Here is an 18,059-nt window from a genome sequence, read left to right on the forward strand (position 1 = left end):
AACAACGCCCCCCAAAACAAAAACCCCCAAAACTGATCACTTCCCCTCTCATTACAAAAGTAGGACTCAATCTTTATATCTGAGGACAATTCCCGACATATCACTGTAATTTTAACAGACATTTCACTAGTCAGCTCTTAGCTGATTGAAGTTATTTATGGGATGAACTATAATGACTGCCCTGACTCCCACCTTGTCATACTGACAGTAAATTATTTCCTGTTCTGACCATAATCCTTTAACCCAATGTGATGAAAAGAATTACATGAGGTACTTTTAAAAACAAGAATGCCACGCTCCAACCCAGTAATGGTCTGGGAATTGCATATTTACATTGCTTATCTCTGGGGATCTTGTCATCCAAGCCAGTGGTTCTTACCCTAGAGGGTGAATTAGGCTTGTCTTGAGGGCTGAGCCCCAGCCCAAGAACTTCTGATACAATGGGTCATGGGTAAGGGTGGGGGGGGGGGCTGGGAATTTGCATTTCTACCAAGGTCCTTAATGATGCTCATGCTGTTGGCTCCTCAGTTATCTTCGATAAGGAAGCATAAAAAGGTAACAGAAGGGAAGACGTTTGGTCCTGTACTTGGCTCACAGTAGGCCTGCATCAAGCATCCATGTACTCTGATTTCTTGGCATGATTCCCCACTGTGAGCAACATATAAAAATGCTATATTCTAAAAATAGGACCCCAAATTTATTACATGCACTAAACGTCATTTGGTTAAAAGAGAAGAAAAAACAGCCAAGCAAGCAATGGCTGACCACTTCTCTCCCTTATGAGCTATCACGTAGCTAACATTCTGAACATAACATGCACAATGGGAATATACTCAGCTTCCCAACTCACATTTCCCAGGGAAATAGGGAAATGAAAAACAAGAAGTTATTAAATTATAATTAGATTCTCTGCTTAATTTTGATTAGCTGAATTTTGTACCCGGGAATGGATTATTTTCCCGGCAGATCTTTGTCGTATTGTTTGGCTACTTGTTGTGACCTGAAAAATCAAACAAATGAATCATAGACTCTCAGAGTCAGAGGGCCCTTGAGGCTACCTAGCCCATTCACTCACTCCAAGAACATCATTGCAAGCACCTAAACTGTATGCTGGTCCAGTTTCTTCTTGGACACCCAGTGAGAATATACTACTTTTACCGACCTTGACCTTCTCTTCAGAGAACTGCCTAACATTAGATTTTCCCACTTCTGAGCAAAAAACCTCTATTTCTGTAATTTCTGGATCTTTGGTCCTTGTTTTGCTCTCTGTGGTGCCTGGATATGTATAACCTCTCCTCCACCTGCATTTTCAGTATTCTGAAGTAGTGCTGACATCTTCTTTGCCTATTCTTTTTCAGTCCAAACATTCTATTTAAGCAAACTATTCTCACCATCAAAATTCCCATACACTTAACAGCCCTGGTCCTTCTCCTGTGGACAAAGTCCACTGTGAGGATATTTTTACGTCCTATCACCACCAACAAAAATAAGTCGTAAGAACAGTACTATGATTCTTTCCAAATAGAGTTTCTAAAGAGAGCTGGAAGCTAGAGTCATACAAAAGTGCACTATGAGGACTGGGAGAGTGTTTCCAGGACAGGCTTGGACATAGTATCCGAAGCAGGTGAACCTGGACCTAGCATGGCCTTACTTGCAACAGAAATGCTATGCTGTCACTTAAATTACTGAAGACCCAAAAAGTCTCTTTCCAAGGAAAACAGTGTAAAGCAAAAGGCATCTCTTACTTTCTACGAAACATTTCTGCAAATATGCAGCCAACACTCCAGAGGTCGACAGGGGTGGCGTAGCTGGACTGAAGCAAGACTTCTGGAGCTCTGTACCACAGCGTGACGACCTGCAAGGGCAAACAGATTTGAGTGTTACTGAGGAAGATGACTGGTTGCTTACATTTCTCATCCTGGCTGGTTTAATGTCAAGATCCAGTTCAGAAACAGCTCTTAGCATCATATGGGGACACTGAGAAGAAGCAATAAATAACTAGGACTCATCACTGACAGGCCAGGAAATGACATCATCCCCACAACCTGGGTTCCCACCTCAGACTCGGGTGTTTCTTGCTAAGATGGTAAAATAACTGAATTTCAGAAAGCACAACAAAGACTTAAAAACAAAAGCCACAAATCTTAAAACTGTTATATTTTTGTTATGGGACTTAAAAAAACAATACATGGAGAACAGGTGTAGGCAACAATTTCAGCTAAACTCCTCAGTCAGCAGTATTGGGAAATCAGATGAGTCCAGTGGTTGCTAAATGTTGACCTAGAAGTATAAAGGGGACCCAGGACAAGTCAAAGCTACTCTTATCACGAGCTGTGCAAAATCAAAATAAAGCCCCATTCAATACCGCTCTTTTCAGAAAACAAATAAAAAACAAAAAACTTAAGAGAGGACTGTGTAACTCAACTGTTTACAACACGTGTTAAAAAAAAGTCATTCAGAGGACTGGATTCCCAAATGGGAAGAATTTTGTTTAATACAGAGTAGTGTGTAGTAACAGGTAAAACAAACACAAGTATAACTATTTCTGCAAGGCTAGGAGGTAAGGAAACAGGTATAAGCTTCAGATTTATACCAGTATATAGGGGTTCAAGTGCTTCTCTTCTGTAGGGAGAGGTATTTTATGGATGCCTGAAATAAAGGAATATTCTTTATAAGAAATTCAAGACATAAATCTATTACATAAGCATGTTGTATTATTCAGATTCCCTTTATCCTTACTTGTTTTATCTAATTGTACTTTTGTTGACATCTATCTAAATTTCCTACAATTCTCCTTTATGTATTTTGATGCTGTAGAACTTGGTGCATGAAGAATGCAGTAGCAATTCTCCAAAACATGATAGCCATCTATTTCCTTCTTTCCTGTGGCCACATGCTGCTCCTCCCATCAAAGGACGAGTTTAATTCACCTTCCACTGAACTGGAGTTGGTCTTAGTGATCTGGTCAACTCAACTATCCGAGGCTATCAAAACTAGGTCAGCAGAAGCCTGGTAGTCTGGGCCTTTTTGAATGCTTGCTCATGAGGCACTTCCTCTGGAGCCCAGATGCCATGTAGTGAGAAGCGCACAAAGATGTTCCAGTGCAGAGCTCCAGCTAAGCTCTCTGCTGAAAGCCATGTGAGTGAGGTGTCTTGGACATTCCAGTTGGACTCATCTCCCAGACAACTGTGGCCCTCCTCCACCAATGTCACAGTAAGCTTCTAGAACTGCTTAGCAGAGTCCAGTCAACTCACAGGATTAGCAGTGATAATAGAATGACTGTTGTTTTAATTTTGCGGGGGAGGGGGGGGGATTATACAGCAATATCTAACTGGAACAAGATTCTTGACCGGTTCTTCCTCTTCATCTCATTTAACAGGATTTACTTTGAATTCATACAAGGGGCCAAATTTTGTGTAAGGGATATCTGGTTGACATCTAATGGAGGGATAGTGGTGATGTAATAGAAATTTCAAAAAGGAAGCAAAAATGGGGCACCTAGGTGGCTCAGTCGGTCAAGCGTTCAATTTTTGATTGCAGCTTAGGTCATGATCTCATGGTTAGTGAGCTCAAGCCCCGCACTGCAGTCTGCACTGACAACGTGGAGCCTGCTTGGGATTCTCTACCTCCCTCTCTCTATCTGCCCCTCCTCCACTAATGCGCACACTTTCTCTCTCTCTCTCTTAAAATAAAATGAGTAAACTTTAAAAAAAGGAAGGAAACAAATCCACAATACCAAATAGTGTTACTCAGTTATCATTGGCTCTGCTATATCTTTCTAGCAGTGTATCCTATAGTATCTCTATAATCCCTACAACCTAGTCACATACTAGACCACAGCACTGGGTTTCAACCCTGACTGTGCATCAGAATCATCTATGGGGCTTTTAGAAAAACACAGATGTCTGGGCCTCATCTCTCTGTCACTGAATTAGGTCCCCATGGTGGGGTGCTTGGAGTTCTCTCTCTCTCTCTCTCTCTCTCTCTTTTTTTTTACAAAGTTCTTCAGGTAACACTGACCCTTGGCTAGGTCTGAGCACTACTCAATTATATAAACATTTCCTCCAGCTCCTGTCTCCATGCTTTAGTTGATACTCTTCTGGTCTGGGAAGTTTTTCCTTCTTCCTCCACATGTGGAAATTCTACTTATCCTGCAAAGCCTGGCTCTGATGGCATCACCTCCCTGAACCCACTACCATCTGAAAATCATACCTTGTAACATAGTTCATAATATGGTTTGTTCCAGAGAGCATCGGCCCGATTGTATCCATGGTTATATCTGTAAATACCCATCACGATAATGCTCAACATAACAACGGGTTTAACAATAAGGCAATCATTGCTGGAAGACAACCAGGCAAAATTCAATCACCAGTCATTTCTGAGAAAAGAAGGCACTTCTTTCACTACATTTGCTAACAAGAGCATCCAATTCTGGGCTCTAGTTTTTACTTGCATAAATTAATTCTGTTTTATTAATATTTCCCTACTTCTCTGATACACTGCAAACAAAAGTGCAGGTGTAAATGGCCCATAAAGTTCCTTCTGCCCAGTGGTTTATAGACACAGACAGTATATAGGCACCCACCCACCTTCTCACTTCCATTTGAAATAAAGTTTAGCATCATATGGGATGAATATTTTAATGTGAATATTGTGTTGTTTTAAGTTGTTCTAAAGAGGCTATCATTTCTGACTGATTACCCATCCCCAAACTCTTTAGTAGGACTGTTTTCACTTTTAGTACTTAATCAGTGTACCTATTATAATCATCAAATAAATGTTTAGACAGTTAAAATAACTACACTGATATGTTTAGAAAGTTCCTTTCTATTCTTTTTAAAAATAAGTTACCACTCAAAATGGATAATGAATTTTTATGAAATATCTTTGTCTATTAATAATGACAACATGATTACTCTCCTTCATTCTATGAATGGCTTATTAATCACATTAACAGATATCTTAATATTGTACCATTTTTGCCTTTTTTGGAGTAAATCACTCCCAATCATGATGTGTTATTCTTTTAATAGACCCTTAGATTCTATCTGTTAATATTTATTTAGAATATTAATCTACATTCATAAGTGGGATTGAGCTACAGTTTTATTTCTTGGGTTAGTTTTTCATCTTTTGATATTAGAAATGTGCAAAGTTTCTATCCTTTGTATTCTGGAATATTATAAGCAACATCAGAATAATCAGTCTCTTAAAAGGACTCATAAAACCATCTGGGTCTGGATCTTTATTAGCAGTTACAGCTTTAACTATCTTTTGAATTTCTTCTTAAGTCTGTTTAAGTTTCAATCTTTTTTTGAGTCAATTTTGGTAACGATGAAGGATTTCCCCATGAAAACCCTTAGTCTAGATTTTAAAATGTATTGGCTTAAATTTGTACATAGGATTTCTTATAATTATTGTAATGTCATGTTACCTCGGTTTTCTGAGAAAGAGAAAATAGAATTTTCTTTCTTAATGTTTTATATTTTTGCTTTTTCTTTGTATCAAGTTTCCCAGGAGCTTAGTTATAGCATTTATTAAAAACAATGATACAGAGTTTTATTTCCCTTTTGGGAGAACAACTGTTTTATTTTATACCTTCTGATTTCCATTTTTATCTTTATAAATTACCCCATCCTAGTTTCCTTGTTTTCATTTACCTATGTTGAAACTTGGCTTATTTTCAATTCTAAATGATAGAAGATTTAGTGACATATTTTAAGTGAATTTTTCTCATTTTTGTTCTTCAAATAATATATAATTTACCTCTAATTTTCTCTTTAATTCAAGAGTAAACTACTTTCAAGAAAACACTATTTAGATAAGTGTTTTAGGGGCACCCGGGTGACTCAGTTGGTTAAGGGTCCAACTCTTGATTTTGGCTCAGGTCATGATCTCAGTTTCATGAGTGCAAGTCCGAGTAAGACTCCGTGCTGCCGGTGAGGAGCCTGCTTGGGATTCCTTCTCTCTTCTCTCTGCCCCTCACCTGCTTACCCTCTCTCTGTCTGTCTCAAAATAAATAAATAAATATTTTAAAATTTCCATATGGCCAGGTTCTCTTTTTTAAAAAAAATGTTTATTTTTGAGAGAGAGAGAGAGAGAGAACATGTGTTCAAGTGAGCAGGGGAGAGGCAGATAGTGAGGGAGACAGAAGATCTGAAGCAGGCGCTGTCAGCGCAGAGCCCATGGGGCTTGAACTCATGAACGGTGAGATCGTGACCTGAGCTTAAGCTGGACTCTCAATCTACTGGGTGCCTCTCTGGCTATCTCTTAATTGTTGGATTTCCAGGTTTAGAAATCCATGCCAGAGAATATAACCTGTACAATTTCTACTTGGTAGAATTTATTATTGCTTTCTTTACGACTATGTGCATACCTGGGTTTTGTGTCATAGGGTGTCAAGAGAGCAATTCTCTTTTAAGTGTGAAGTTCTTTATTAATAAGGCTTTGTCTCATACAGATCCTTATGTTTTTCTATACTTTGTCAAACTCTGTGGAAGAGAATTAAGTTTTCATTTTCTTTCTCCTCAGAATTTCCTTGTATTTCTTTTTTTTAAATTTTTAAAAATGTGTTTTATTTATTTCTGAGAGAGAGAGAGAGGCAGTGTGAGCAGGGGAGGGTCAGAGAGAGAGGGAGACACAAAATCAGAAGGAAGCTCCAGGCTCTGAGCTAGCTGTCAGCACAGAGCCTGATGCGGGGCTCGAACCCACGAACTGCGAGATCATGACCTGAGCCAAAGTCGGACGCTAAGCCGACTGAGCACCCAGGCACCCCAGAATCTTCTTGTATTTCTGAGGGATTCTGCCCTATACATACTGGCCTTATATTCTGGTAAATAAAATTTATGACAACGAAAATATTACTTGGATAATAATAATTTAGCTGATGGTAGACATAAGATATAAAATAAATATGTAAATCCTAGTAAGTCAGTTACAAAATACAGTGTAAAAAGTGTCCTATTCACATTAACAAAAAAATTAAAACACAGTAGGATTAAAAAAAGAAAAATATATAAATAAAATTATATACTATTGTTGAAGAACTTAAAAACTAAGTAAATGACAAGACAGACTATGACTAGGATGGGAAAAAGTCATATTATAAAGAAAATAGTCATTCCTATATTAACATGAAAATTTAAGGCAATGCAATGATTTGGGGGAAGAATTTAACTTTGACAATATGGGGCCTCTGGCAGAATAATGATTAAAAAGAGCTAAAAATACTTTGAGAACTCTTGATCTCGGCTCAGATTGTGATCTCGCGGTTTGTGAGTTTGAGCCCTGCATCTAGCTCCGCACTGTCAGTGTAGAGGCCTTGGGATTCTCTCTCACCCTCTCTCTCTGTCCCTCCCCTACTTGTGTATGCTCTCTCTCAGAACAAATAAACAAACTTTTAAAAAAATTAAAAAAAAAAAGAAAACAGAAGAGGACCTTAGGATATGGACGCCTTTTTCAGCATGAACAGAAATCTAGAAGCTTGAGATGAAAAGATTCACAGATCCAGCTATTTCAAACTGAAACTGTCTTTGTCAAACAGTATAAAATAAAGGCAAAAGGCAAATAACAACCTGGAATATAACATCTAAAACAAATTACATAAATAAACAATACAACAGAACAATGGATAAAGAATATAAAAAAACAATTCACAAGAAGAAAAGCACTATCAAAGATGACTTAATTTCATTAAAAGAAAGGAAGGAAAAAAGGAAGAAAGCCATCACAGTAATGGGGTATCATTTTTGCCTGATTAGTGGAAATGAAGAGAATGACACTATCCCGGGTTGGCTGTGGTTTGGGAAAACCATTTCAAACTGTAAATTGGCACACCCTTTTTAGAGGACAATCTGACAGTATTTATAAAATGAATAGTGCCCATGTTGCTGAACCAGAGTTCCACTTGCAGGAGTTTATCTGAAATATTCAGTCTAGTATACAAAGAGGTATTCACGAAGATATTTACCTCACAAGATTTCCAATACGAGAATATTATTCAGCTATCAAGACATCAAAAAAGATGAGCTAGCTCTCATTTCCACTCATAAAGATGTCCATGATATACTGTTAAGTGAATAAATAAGTTTTGGAAGAGTGTGAAATATATATATATGTATATACACATATACATATATATTTTTTTTTTTTGAGAGAGAGCAAGCAAGCGGGGAAGAGGGGCAGAGGGAGAGAGAGAATCTCAAGCACGTTCCACACTTACCATGGAGCTGGGCATGGGGCTCAGTCTCATGAACCCGGGATCATGACCTGAGCCAAAATCAAGAGGCGAAGCCCAAATGACTGACTCTCCCCCCACCAAGGCTCTCCTAATTTTTATTAACAGATTATGTGTTGGTGTAATACAATAATCATATATGTATATAGCAATGTCTACTGGAACTCTATACATAGACAACAAGCTTTATTTTTTAATTAAAATTTGTTTAAGTTTTATTTGAGAGAAAGAGTGTGTGAGTTGGGGTGGGGGCAGAGAGAAAGAAGGAGAGAGAGAATCCCAAGCAGTGCAAATCCAGAGTTAGACACTTAACCAACTAAGCCACCCAGGTGCCCCTGGACACCAAGCTTTAAATGAACAGTTGTCACAAAAACATGGCAGTGTAGGAGATGGAATGTGGAAAGGATAAAGGGGCTGCTGGATGATTTCAGAGGTACAAGGTCAGTCAGTTGCTGTCAGTAAGCACATCCGATAGCTAAGAAAACTGAATTTCAGAGAGGCTAAGTCATTTGATCAGAATCACAGAGCAGAGATGCCAAGGAGCTGGGATTCTCACCAGGATCATCTGCTTCCAATCCTGCGCTCCCTCAACATCCAACATAGGATCTTCAATTCAGCATTCCAAACATCCATAAATCAACAGGCCCGCACACAGGTTTTAATTAAATAACCAAGAAGGAAAGACTTTAAATTCACTCTGGGATATTTCAATATGAACTTCTAAAAGAGTTTACAAATCTCAAAAACTCAGCTATCCTTCAGGGCTAAATGATTTCCTTAACAAAAATGGTTTAAGAAAAAGATTTCAAAATTCAGTTCTGAACAACAGTACTCTGTATGATATGACCTCTATTGATCAAATTCCTATTTAATAACTTCAATAAAAAAAGATTTAAAAATCTCTTTGGTATTTCTAAGATTTTTGGGTGGTCTATGTGTAAATCATTGTAAGAAAGTGGGAGGAATGAGATCTATTAATTAGGTATGTGCTTCTACTCTATTTGAACTATCAACATTTGTCTAAAGAGATATCTTTTTGGTTTAGTCTTTGTGGAATTCAACAGGCTTGAATTCCAAAATAAAGTATTAATTGTACAAGACTTCCATTTCTAGTTAATTCTCTAAAAAAAAATAAATAAATAAACCCAACAATGTCCATCACCTTCATTTAAAAATAAGAAATGATTACCTTTTGCAATAGATATAAATCTTAGTTGTTCCCTAGTTTATGTAATATTGTCTCATATATCAGCAGGGTCCCCAGTTTTAATTTGCTAATTTATCTGGCTATTCCATATTCTCTGCTCCAGTCTCTCAGTCCTCACTTTAAGTCACTGTAATTTAAATATCTCAAATGATGGCAATTTTTGCAACTTCATGGGACTGAAAATATAAGTTCCAAGTTTTTTTAGAACAGATTGTAACAATTTTTCCTGACAGTAAAATATAAATTCTATTTGCTTTGGAATTACAACACTCTGTGCTTCTACAGTTTTCTCATGGAGACTGCCTAACTTAAAACCAGTTTGTTACATATAAGCAGAGGTGTTAATTTTTACTTCAAAGCTTTTTAATGAATGGGCAAACCTGAAAAAAATGTTTCAAGATTTCATGCTGTGAGAAATGTTCTCAACAATGTAATCAATTCTACCTGAGGTTTAATAATTCTAAATATTCTTAAACACAAAATATAATGGTGAGTTTAAACTTAAAAACATGTAGAGGGAATCAATGAATGCAATGGATAAAGATCAACATTTAGAAATCTATAACAAAGGTAGCCTCTAATGATAACAGTGCAGTTGTCTACTAAGAAAAGACAACAATAGGAACTATGGACAGAGTTTGGTGGCTGGAGCCAGCTGGAACCAGAGCAAATGCAATGTTTATTACAATCATTACATGTATTAACAGCCTCTAGAGGTGCTGAATGGATTTGGCAACAGGAGGGGGAGCGGAAGACGGCAGGGTGGGAGGGGAGTTCAAGGATATTTACTCAAGTGGATGTATCTATTTAAACTGCTTTGATCTCTATCCACCATTTTTTTGTACCAATTCAATAACAGTATAAGATAAAATAGAGCCAAAGCCAACTCGGACTCAAAATACATCAGAGTAAAGCACTCTTACTTATAATATTCGATTTAACAGTCTTTTATTCATGCTCCTTTCACCAAGATCCTGAAAAAACTTTGTAGATGTTATCTGAACCATCCTTTTTGTACTGCTTCATGTACCAAGAGCAGAAAAGCAAGTCATGAACACTGCTGGTCATCTTCCTTCTGCCTTTTGGAGGGTCTCTGCCTTGGTGGGCGGGGAGTGGATCTGTAACTACCGCAAGCCCTCCAGCTTCTTAGCCAATGGGAAGCCTAGGCAGGAGTTCAGGGAGAGAGAGAAGCATGAGGCGAATCTCTAACACCCTGATTTCCTCCCAATAAGGTTGTCTAGAACTGTCTGTGCAGCCATTACAAAGTCTCTCTCCATCCTAGGCTCTACCTGATTCCAGGAATGGCTCGCCCTCTTCCCGTCAAGCTTGGGAATGGTAAAAGCTTGGCTGCAACTGAGACCAAAGTTCTGGCACCATTCACTGCACTTCCTCTAAACCACCTTTGTAACTCTTGTCTCTGTAAACAAACCTTCCTTGAATTATCTTACTGTGAGTCCTTGAATTATCTTACTGTGAGTGTGCCATCTATTTCTCAGTGGGACCTTGACTAATACATTGAATTTGCAGATGAAGGAACAAACAATGGGTGGCAAAATTTTATCTATGCTTCATTTTAATCTCTGTTAACAAGGACACTTAGACTAGATTATCTGTAAGGTGACTTCTGTTAAGATTCTAAGAGTCCCTAAGTGATGTGGCAATGTTCACGAAGCTTTATAAAATGTAGATACTGTACAGACCCAAGAATTCTTTGGACATCCTTGCCTGTCCTTTGGTTTAGTAATTAGTTATGGAGGACATCAGTATGGTCACCTTCTGGTCTGCCTCAACATCACATCTCAAATGCAAACTTAGATAAGGATTTCTGAGGAATATAGATACGATCCTCAGAAGAACTCAATCTTTATATTGCCAAAATGAAGGCTTTCTAAACCACGCTCTACGCTTCAAACCAACACAAAACTCTCTTCCACAAAACGACTATGGTGGTTTTGCAAAGTGAAAATCAAAATTAGTGACAATTTCACTGACTTTTCAGAAAGGTTCTCAAAATTCAGTTCCTTAAAGTTACACATTTAAGTAAAGAGTATCATAATCAGGGGTGCCTGGGTCTCTCAGTTAAGTGTTCGACACTTGATTTTGACTCAGGTCATGATCTCACGGTTTGTGGGATTGAACCATACACTGTGTTCCACGCTGACAGCATGGAGCCTGCTTGGGATTCTCTCTCTCCCTCTCTGCCCCTATTCCGTTCCTGTTCTCTCTCTCAAAATAAATAAATAAACTTAAAAAAATAATATCATAACTAGAATTCTAATTCTGCTAAGCCAGTTAAATGGAAGCTGTTAAGAATTAAGTACCAAAAAAGTTAACACACAAAGTACTTTGCAGCAAATAATGGACTCATCTCAAATAGACTCATTTATAATCTAAGGGCTAGAACAAGATGTTTTGATAGATGAGATGACAAAAAAATGAGATTCTCAGCACTGGGCACTGTGCCCATAACGAATGATCTTGGCCTCTGCTTGGATGTATCCATTGTCAGCAGCAAGGTTGTCTATCTTTCCCAGGACCGACAGTGGTCCTGGCTCACTAATGGAGCCACTCTGAGTCTCTGCAGGTCTGAATCCTCACATATCACTTCTTCCATGAAGCCTTTCCTGATCTCCCAACTGGAAATGATTGCTGTCTCCTGATCTTCCACTTTCCATAGCACCTGAAACTTCTAGTTTCCATTACGGTCATTCAACTTATTGGACACAGTGTATACTCAGGGTCACGCCTGAAAGGTGCTAAGTAATTATCCAATGACTGGATACATGAATGAAGCACAGGGAACTTAGGGGCAGTGCTGATAGTGGACAGAGGCACTGTGGTGGACTGGAGAATGTGGGGACAATAACATTTAATAATAAGTTAGTACTTTTGAATAATCACGTATCTTTAAAAATGAAACTGGATTGCTGGAGTGAGGTGAGGCTGAACCCAATGTGATTCAGAGATTTATAAGGAGATTCGAAGGACAATGACACAAGGAAACAGAACTGAGATGGGTGTTCCCTCCAAGTGGAGATGGAAGGAATAATCTTTAGGGAAGAGTAACTCAGTAGTCAGGGGCTTGTGTACTGTGTTCAAGGAGGCGATGATGACCCACTGAAGGATGAAGGGCAATGGAGTTCAAGGATCCAGGCTTCTGACCTTTCACGATACCAGCGGCACTTACCTTCTCTTTCTGAGCCATATACCTCTCTCTCATTCTGCTAATGGTTCAGCAGATCAACCTAAAAAAGATCATCTCCAGACATCAAGCCTTAAAGGTCCAAGTGAGCTCCAAATCAGCTCATCATGTTAGCACTCATTCTTTGAGAGGCACCCTGTTAGGCCTGGACAAGGTGGTCACAAATTAGGAAAGCAGCAAGTCAGATGAGTTGGAAGAAAAACAATGGGGGTGGAGGGAGGGTGTGCTGTAGTGATTTAAATGCAGAATGCTAGAGTCTTGTCCTCGTGTTCCTCCTACATGGAGATCTCTTCCTCTACCAGTCCCTTAAATATTTTTTTTTTTAAGGCTCAGATCTTCAGGCAGTTACTCTTATGTGATCCGCACAACCTCTGAGGAGCATCATACGTGGATGCCCTCCAGTGCCACACTGTAGCAAGAACTCCGCAGACCCACATAACTGACTCTCTCCTGGACGTCACCACGCAGTAGGTGTTTCAATTTCAAAATGCATGCATTGTCGTTCCTCTGAAATTTGTTTCTCTTAGAATCTCTGGGTCTGCAAGCAAAATCACCAGCTACCCACATTCCTCACTCGACTCCTGATCAGTGAGGTCACCAGATCCTGACAATTCCATTGTGAATCTGTCCTCTCCTGATGGTCCCAAACTTCCTCTGGGCTTTTTCCTACCAGTTTGCTTCCTTCCACTCTGTCCTCTCTACTGCATCTGAAGCCATGCTTACAATGCTTCTGCTTAAAATCCATCCATTCTCCAGAGCTCTTAGGGTCAAGTTCAAGTCCAGTTTACCCACAGTGCCCCTATGATCTGGCTGTCACCTTCTCTCTGGTTTTATTGCCAGCTCCTCCTTCACACGAATGCTTTCCTCAAGCTGCTCAGATGCTTTATGGTTGTTTAATATGCATGCTCTGTCATGTCATAGCTTTGTCATATGCTGAGACCTTTCTCTGGAATGTCTTCTCACAATATCATTCTTATTTCTTGTGAACCTTGCCCTGCCTAGTCCTTCCCAATTCCATGTAACCCCAGCACTTATCACACTGTCTCCCCATTCATTGTGTGCTTACTACCTATGAGACCCAAAGCCAGCCTTTTGAGAGTACAGACCATTTCTATGTGGACTTTCCACCCACACCACCTCAGAGTGCTGTGTACAGCAGGCACAAAATAAATGTATATTCTAAAAAACGTATGTGGAGCCAGAAGACAGAATGGAGGATTATACAGTTAGGAGAGATAACCTAGGGCAGGATGCAGGGCTTCCGATATAACATAAATATACAAGCCACAGTCATGTCCCCATACCTATACCAGGTATTTGGAGAGTCCACCGACACCATCTTTAGTTAATACAGGACTTTTTAGGGGCGCCTGCGTGGCTCAGTTGGTTAAACATCCGACTTCGGATCAGGTTATGATCTCACGGTTCGTGGGTTCGAGCCCTGCATCGGGCTCTGTGCTGAGAGCCAGCTCAGGGCCTTAAGACTGTTTCAGATTCTGTGTCTCACTCTCTCTCTGACCCTCCCCTGCTCACGCTGTCTATATCTCAGAAATAAATTAAAAAACATTAATAAAAACCACAGGACTTTTTAATAACGTTGAGACCGTTTTATCTATCTATCTATCTATCATCTAAATTTTTTTTTTTTTTTATTTTTGAGAGAGAGGGAGACAGCATGAACAGGGGAGGGTCAGAGAGAGGGAGATAAAGAATCTGAAGCAGGCTCCAGGCTCTTGAGCTAGCTGTCAGTACAAAGCCCGACGCGGGGCTCAAACCCATGAACCATGAGATCATGACCTGAGCTGAAGTCAGACACTTAACCAACTGAGCCACCTAGGCACCCCGTTTTATTTTTTTAAAATACAGTTAAAAAGTGTCTAACGGGTATGTTTTCCTTCAGGCTGTATTGTTTAAATTTCATCTGGCACTTATGAAACTTAAAATAGTTACCGTTTGCTAAATGTCTATTATGTTTCAAGTAACAAACTTATTCTCTTTTTAGAAGTATAGTATAGTGTAGTTTTGATTTTGATGCTAAACAATCACACACTTGATCTCTCTGCCTTCACCATAGAAACCAAGCAAATATTTGTAGACATTCCTTCAACCTTCACAGATAAGTAGAAATGAACATTATTCTGAGCACAGGATATGGCAGGCCGTGCCCATCATTTCCTTTCAAAAGTTGTTTTAACTCTTAAGAAAATCTATAATTTTCTTAAGAGTTGCTCTGGGAGGCAACATCATCACTCAGATTTGTAAGAGTATTTAAAAATGGACCTTTTATCATGAAAACAATCACATGTTCTTAACTCCATGCCTCCCTTGTAAACCTATTAAATGAGCACTGGCAAGTTATATGGTTACTGCGAGTGACCAGGGAAATGGAAAAGCAGGGTTCAAAATAATTTTTTAATGTTTATCTTTGAGAGAGAGTACATGAGAGGGGAAGGGGCAGAGGGAAAGGGAGACAGAGAATCCAAAGCAGGCTCTGCACTATCAGCACAGAGCCCGATGTGGTGCTCGAGCTCAATAACTGGGAGATCATGACCTGAGCTGAAATCAAGAGTCGGAATTAACCGATTGAGCCATCCAGGTACCTCTGGAAGAGCAGCTTTAAGATTCAGTTCAGCTTCAAATATTCCTCAACATCTTAACACTCAGTGGGCACTGCCTTCCTTAAACAAGAAGGATTTGGAGATCTTCAGCTGGAAGGAGCTACAACAGTCACAGGTTCATTCCGTAGTAGCCACTCCCCCCATAGTTTCAGCGATACATCTCCATCCATAAAGGTTCACAAAAATGCATGCAGGAAAAGAAAACCAGCCATGCAATTCCAACTGACTTGGGCTACCAGAAAAGAACCACCACGGATTCTGGAGCTCTGGCTGTATTTTGTATTTGTGGCTTTAAAGGCAAGAATCAAAGAAAACATGCTTCTGAAGACTAGGATGTTTCATGTAGTGCATTTAGCAAGATTACAACGGCAAATAGAAAAGAAGAAGGACATGACCGAGAGAAGCACTTAGACTGCAGCATTAGGAAGAGGGTAGTTAGACAGAAGGAAGTTATTTTCTGACAAGACTGTTAAATGTCAGATGGATTATTGTGGGGTTTTGTGCTCTTTCCTCTAAATATTATTTTCTTTAAAATTTTTTTTTAATGTTTATACATTTTTGAGAGGGAGAGAAACAGAGTGTGAGTGGGGGAGGAGTAGAGAGAGAGAGATACAGAATCCGAAGTAGGCTCCAGGCTCTGAGCTGTCAGCACAGAGCCCGACATGGGGCTTGAACCCACAAAGCGTGGGATCATGACCTGAGCCAAAGTCAGACGCTGAACCAACTGAGCCACCCAGGTGCCCCTAAATATTATTTTCATCTTACCTAGTGGCAAAGAAATGGGCTAGGGAAGGAGGGAAAGAACACAATTATAGGGAACAGAAGATGTAAAGTACTATGCTGGATTGACTTCATCTGTTACCTTCTATAATCTTCAGTTTAATGGTATGAAGAGAGTATCAATGGATCTATCTTTATAAGTTTTTTTTTCAATATTTTTTATTTATTTCTAGGAGAGAGAGAGAGAGAGAGACAGTGTGAGCAGGGGAGGGTCAGAGAGAGAGGGAGATACAGACTCTGAAATAGGCTCCAGGCTCTGAGCTGGCAGTCAGCACAGAGCCTGACGCGGGGCTCGAACCCATGAACCGCGAGATCATGACCTAAGCGAAAGTCGGAAGCTTAACCGACTAAGCCACCCAGGCACCCCCAATGGATCTATCTTTAAAGATAAGGAAGTTGAGACTCAAGTTAAGTAACTTGTCCAGGACCAATTAGCTATTAAATACAAGGATTTGAAGTAGGGCTTATCCAACTCAGGTTCATTCTCACTAAGCAGACTGAATGACCTCAGGTCTTTTTTTTGTGTTTGTTTGTCTTAAGCCTAATTATAATTTTTAAAAGTCTGTATTTCCAAAATGATCATCTCCTAGCAGGGTAGGTTTAACAGAAAAGCTGACAAGAACAAATGAAATAGTTTTCCTAGCATGACTTTATCTCAAAGGATTTCAAAAAGATGGCTACTACTTGAGGCATCAAGGTCATGGATGTGCAAATAAATGGCTGGGGCTTGGGTGGAGGGTAAGGATCTCCCTACCCACTTTCTCTGCACAGGGACCTGGGTCTGGTGCTGTGTGCACAGGGGTGTTTCTGCTGATAAATGTTTCATGGTGTCCTCTCAGAACATTATTTCCCTGGAGACCACAACAACGTCCTTCCTCCCAAACTTGTTCTCCTTTTGTATTCCCTATGTCTGCAAATGACGGCACCATCTAACCAGTTCCCCAAGTCAGGCCCTTCCTCAAACTCACCCCTCACCCATTTACACTGCCCCATTGTGAAGAGGGTGCTTTCTTATCTCTACTAAGAGCAAAAAGCACATTGGACTAGAGTTGTGGAAACATAAAAATGGAAAATACAGTTTGGAGAACCTCCATTTTAAAACGTTTCTGAGTAAGAGAAAAAATTCACATCACTGTACACAAGAAACTTTCAGGTTTAAAGACTCCGTGCAATTGTACAGACGTGATGACATCACTCTGGATTTTACCATCTGATTTCAAAGTTACTAAAAACAGAAAAGGTCACATGTAAATAAATGTCCCACCTCTTTATTTTCCTCTCTTTTATAAATTTGATTCTCTTACTCTTTTGTTATTTATTTTCTCCTTTCTTTTATAAAACACTTTCCTACACTCCTAGGATTTTTGATATTTTTATATCATCTATGAGACGAGGGGAAGGAAAAGCACTTTACAAGAATTCATTTCTCTTCATAGTTATAAAACATAAATTCATTTGCTTGTGATGAGCTGCAATACTTGTCTTAAAACTGTCTCAGTTTCTAGGAAGAACCACACGAATACCAAGGACTTTACAGAGTACTTCTAGGTACATCCGTTATTAGGAGAAATACATGTGTGAACATAAAAACCAGCGGAAGGCTTCTCACCTAAGCTCGGAGGCGCACGCTGCACACATGTTCGAGGCAGTGTGGTTGCCGCATGCAAACGTTACTTGAAAGGAAAAGTAACCCTCCAGTTTGGGTAAAACTTGGCTTTTACCTCAGAATGAATTCAAGAAATACTACTTTTCCACTTACAAACATTTCAAAGAATGTTGCTGCTTTCTAGAAACTTGTGGCAGGTAGCTTCTTTTATCCATGAAACTGCTAGGAGTTTGAAATGGTCTAAGAAGTGATTACAATGATACCTAAGAAAACCTGTAGGTTATATAAAATATTTTAATTGTTCTTTAGTAACTGAAGAGTAGTCTTAATTCATCATTGCAGATGATTAATACATGAAAGATCCTGATTTATGGCAAAATGAAAGCAGGGCCTAGTGATCCTTCTGC

At 39.3% G+C, this 18,059-nt stretch overlaps 1 protein-coding gene across 2 annotated transcripts in view; it reads right to left on the reverse strand.

Moving 5' to 3' along the window:
• The window catches only part of CDK6 (cyclin dependent kinase 6), a 259,745-nt gene that overhangs the window by 75,052 nt on the left and 166,634 nt on the right, over nucleotides 1-18,059 (reverse strand). For both annotated transcript variants that reach the window (XM_039255424.1, XM_039255425.1), the window contains exon 5: nucleotides 1,746-1,855. In XM_039255424.1, coding sequence (XP_039111355.1) covers nucleotides 1,746-1,855 — 110 coding nt within the window. The remainder of the gene's footprint in view (nucleotides 1-1,745; nucleotides 1,856-18,059) is intronic.

This window comes from Hyaena hyaena, unplaced genomic scaffold, assembly GCF_003009895.1.
Source record: "Hyaena hyaena isolate Hyena2069 unplaced genomic scaffold, ASM300989v1 scaffold_528, whole genome shotgun sequence".
Classification (NCBI taxonomy): domain Eukaryota; kingdom Metazoa; phylum Chordata; class Mammalia; order Carnivora; family Hyaenidae; genus Hyaena; species Hyaena hyaena.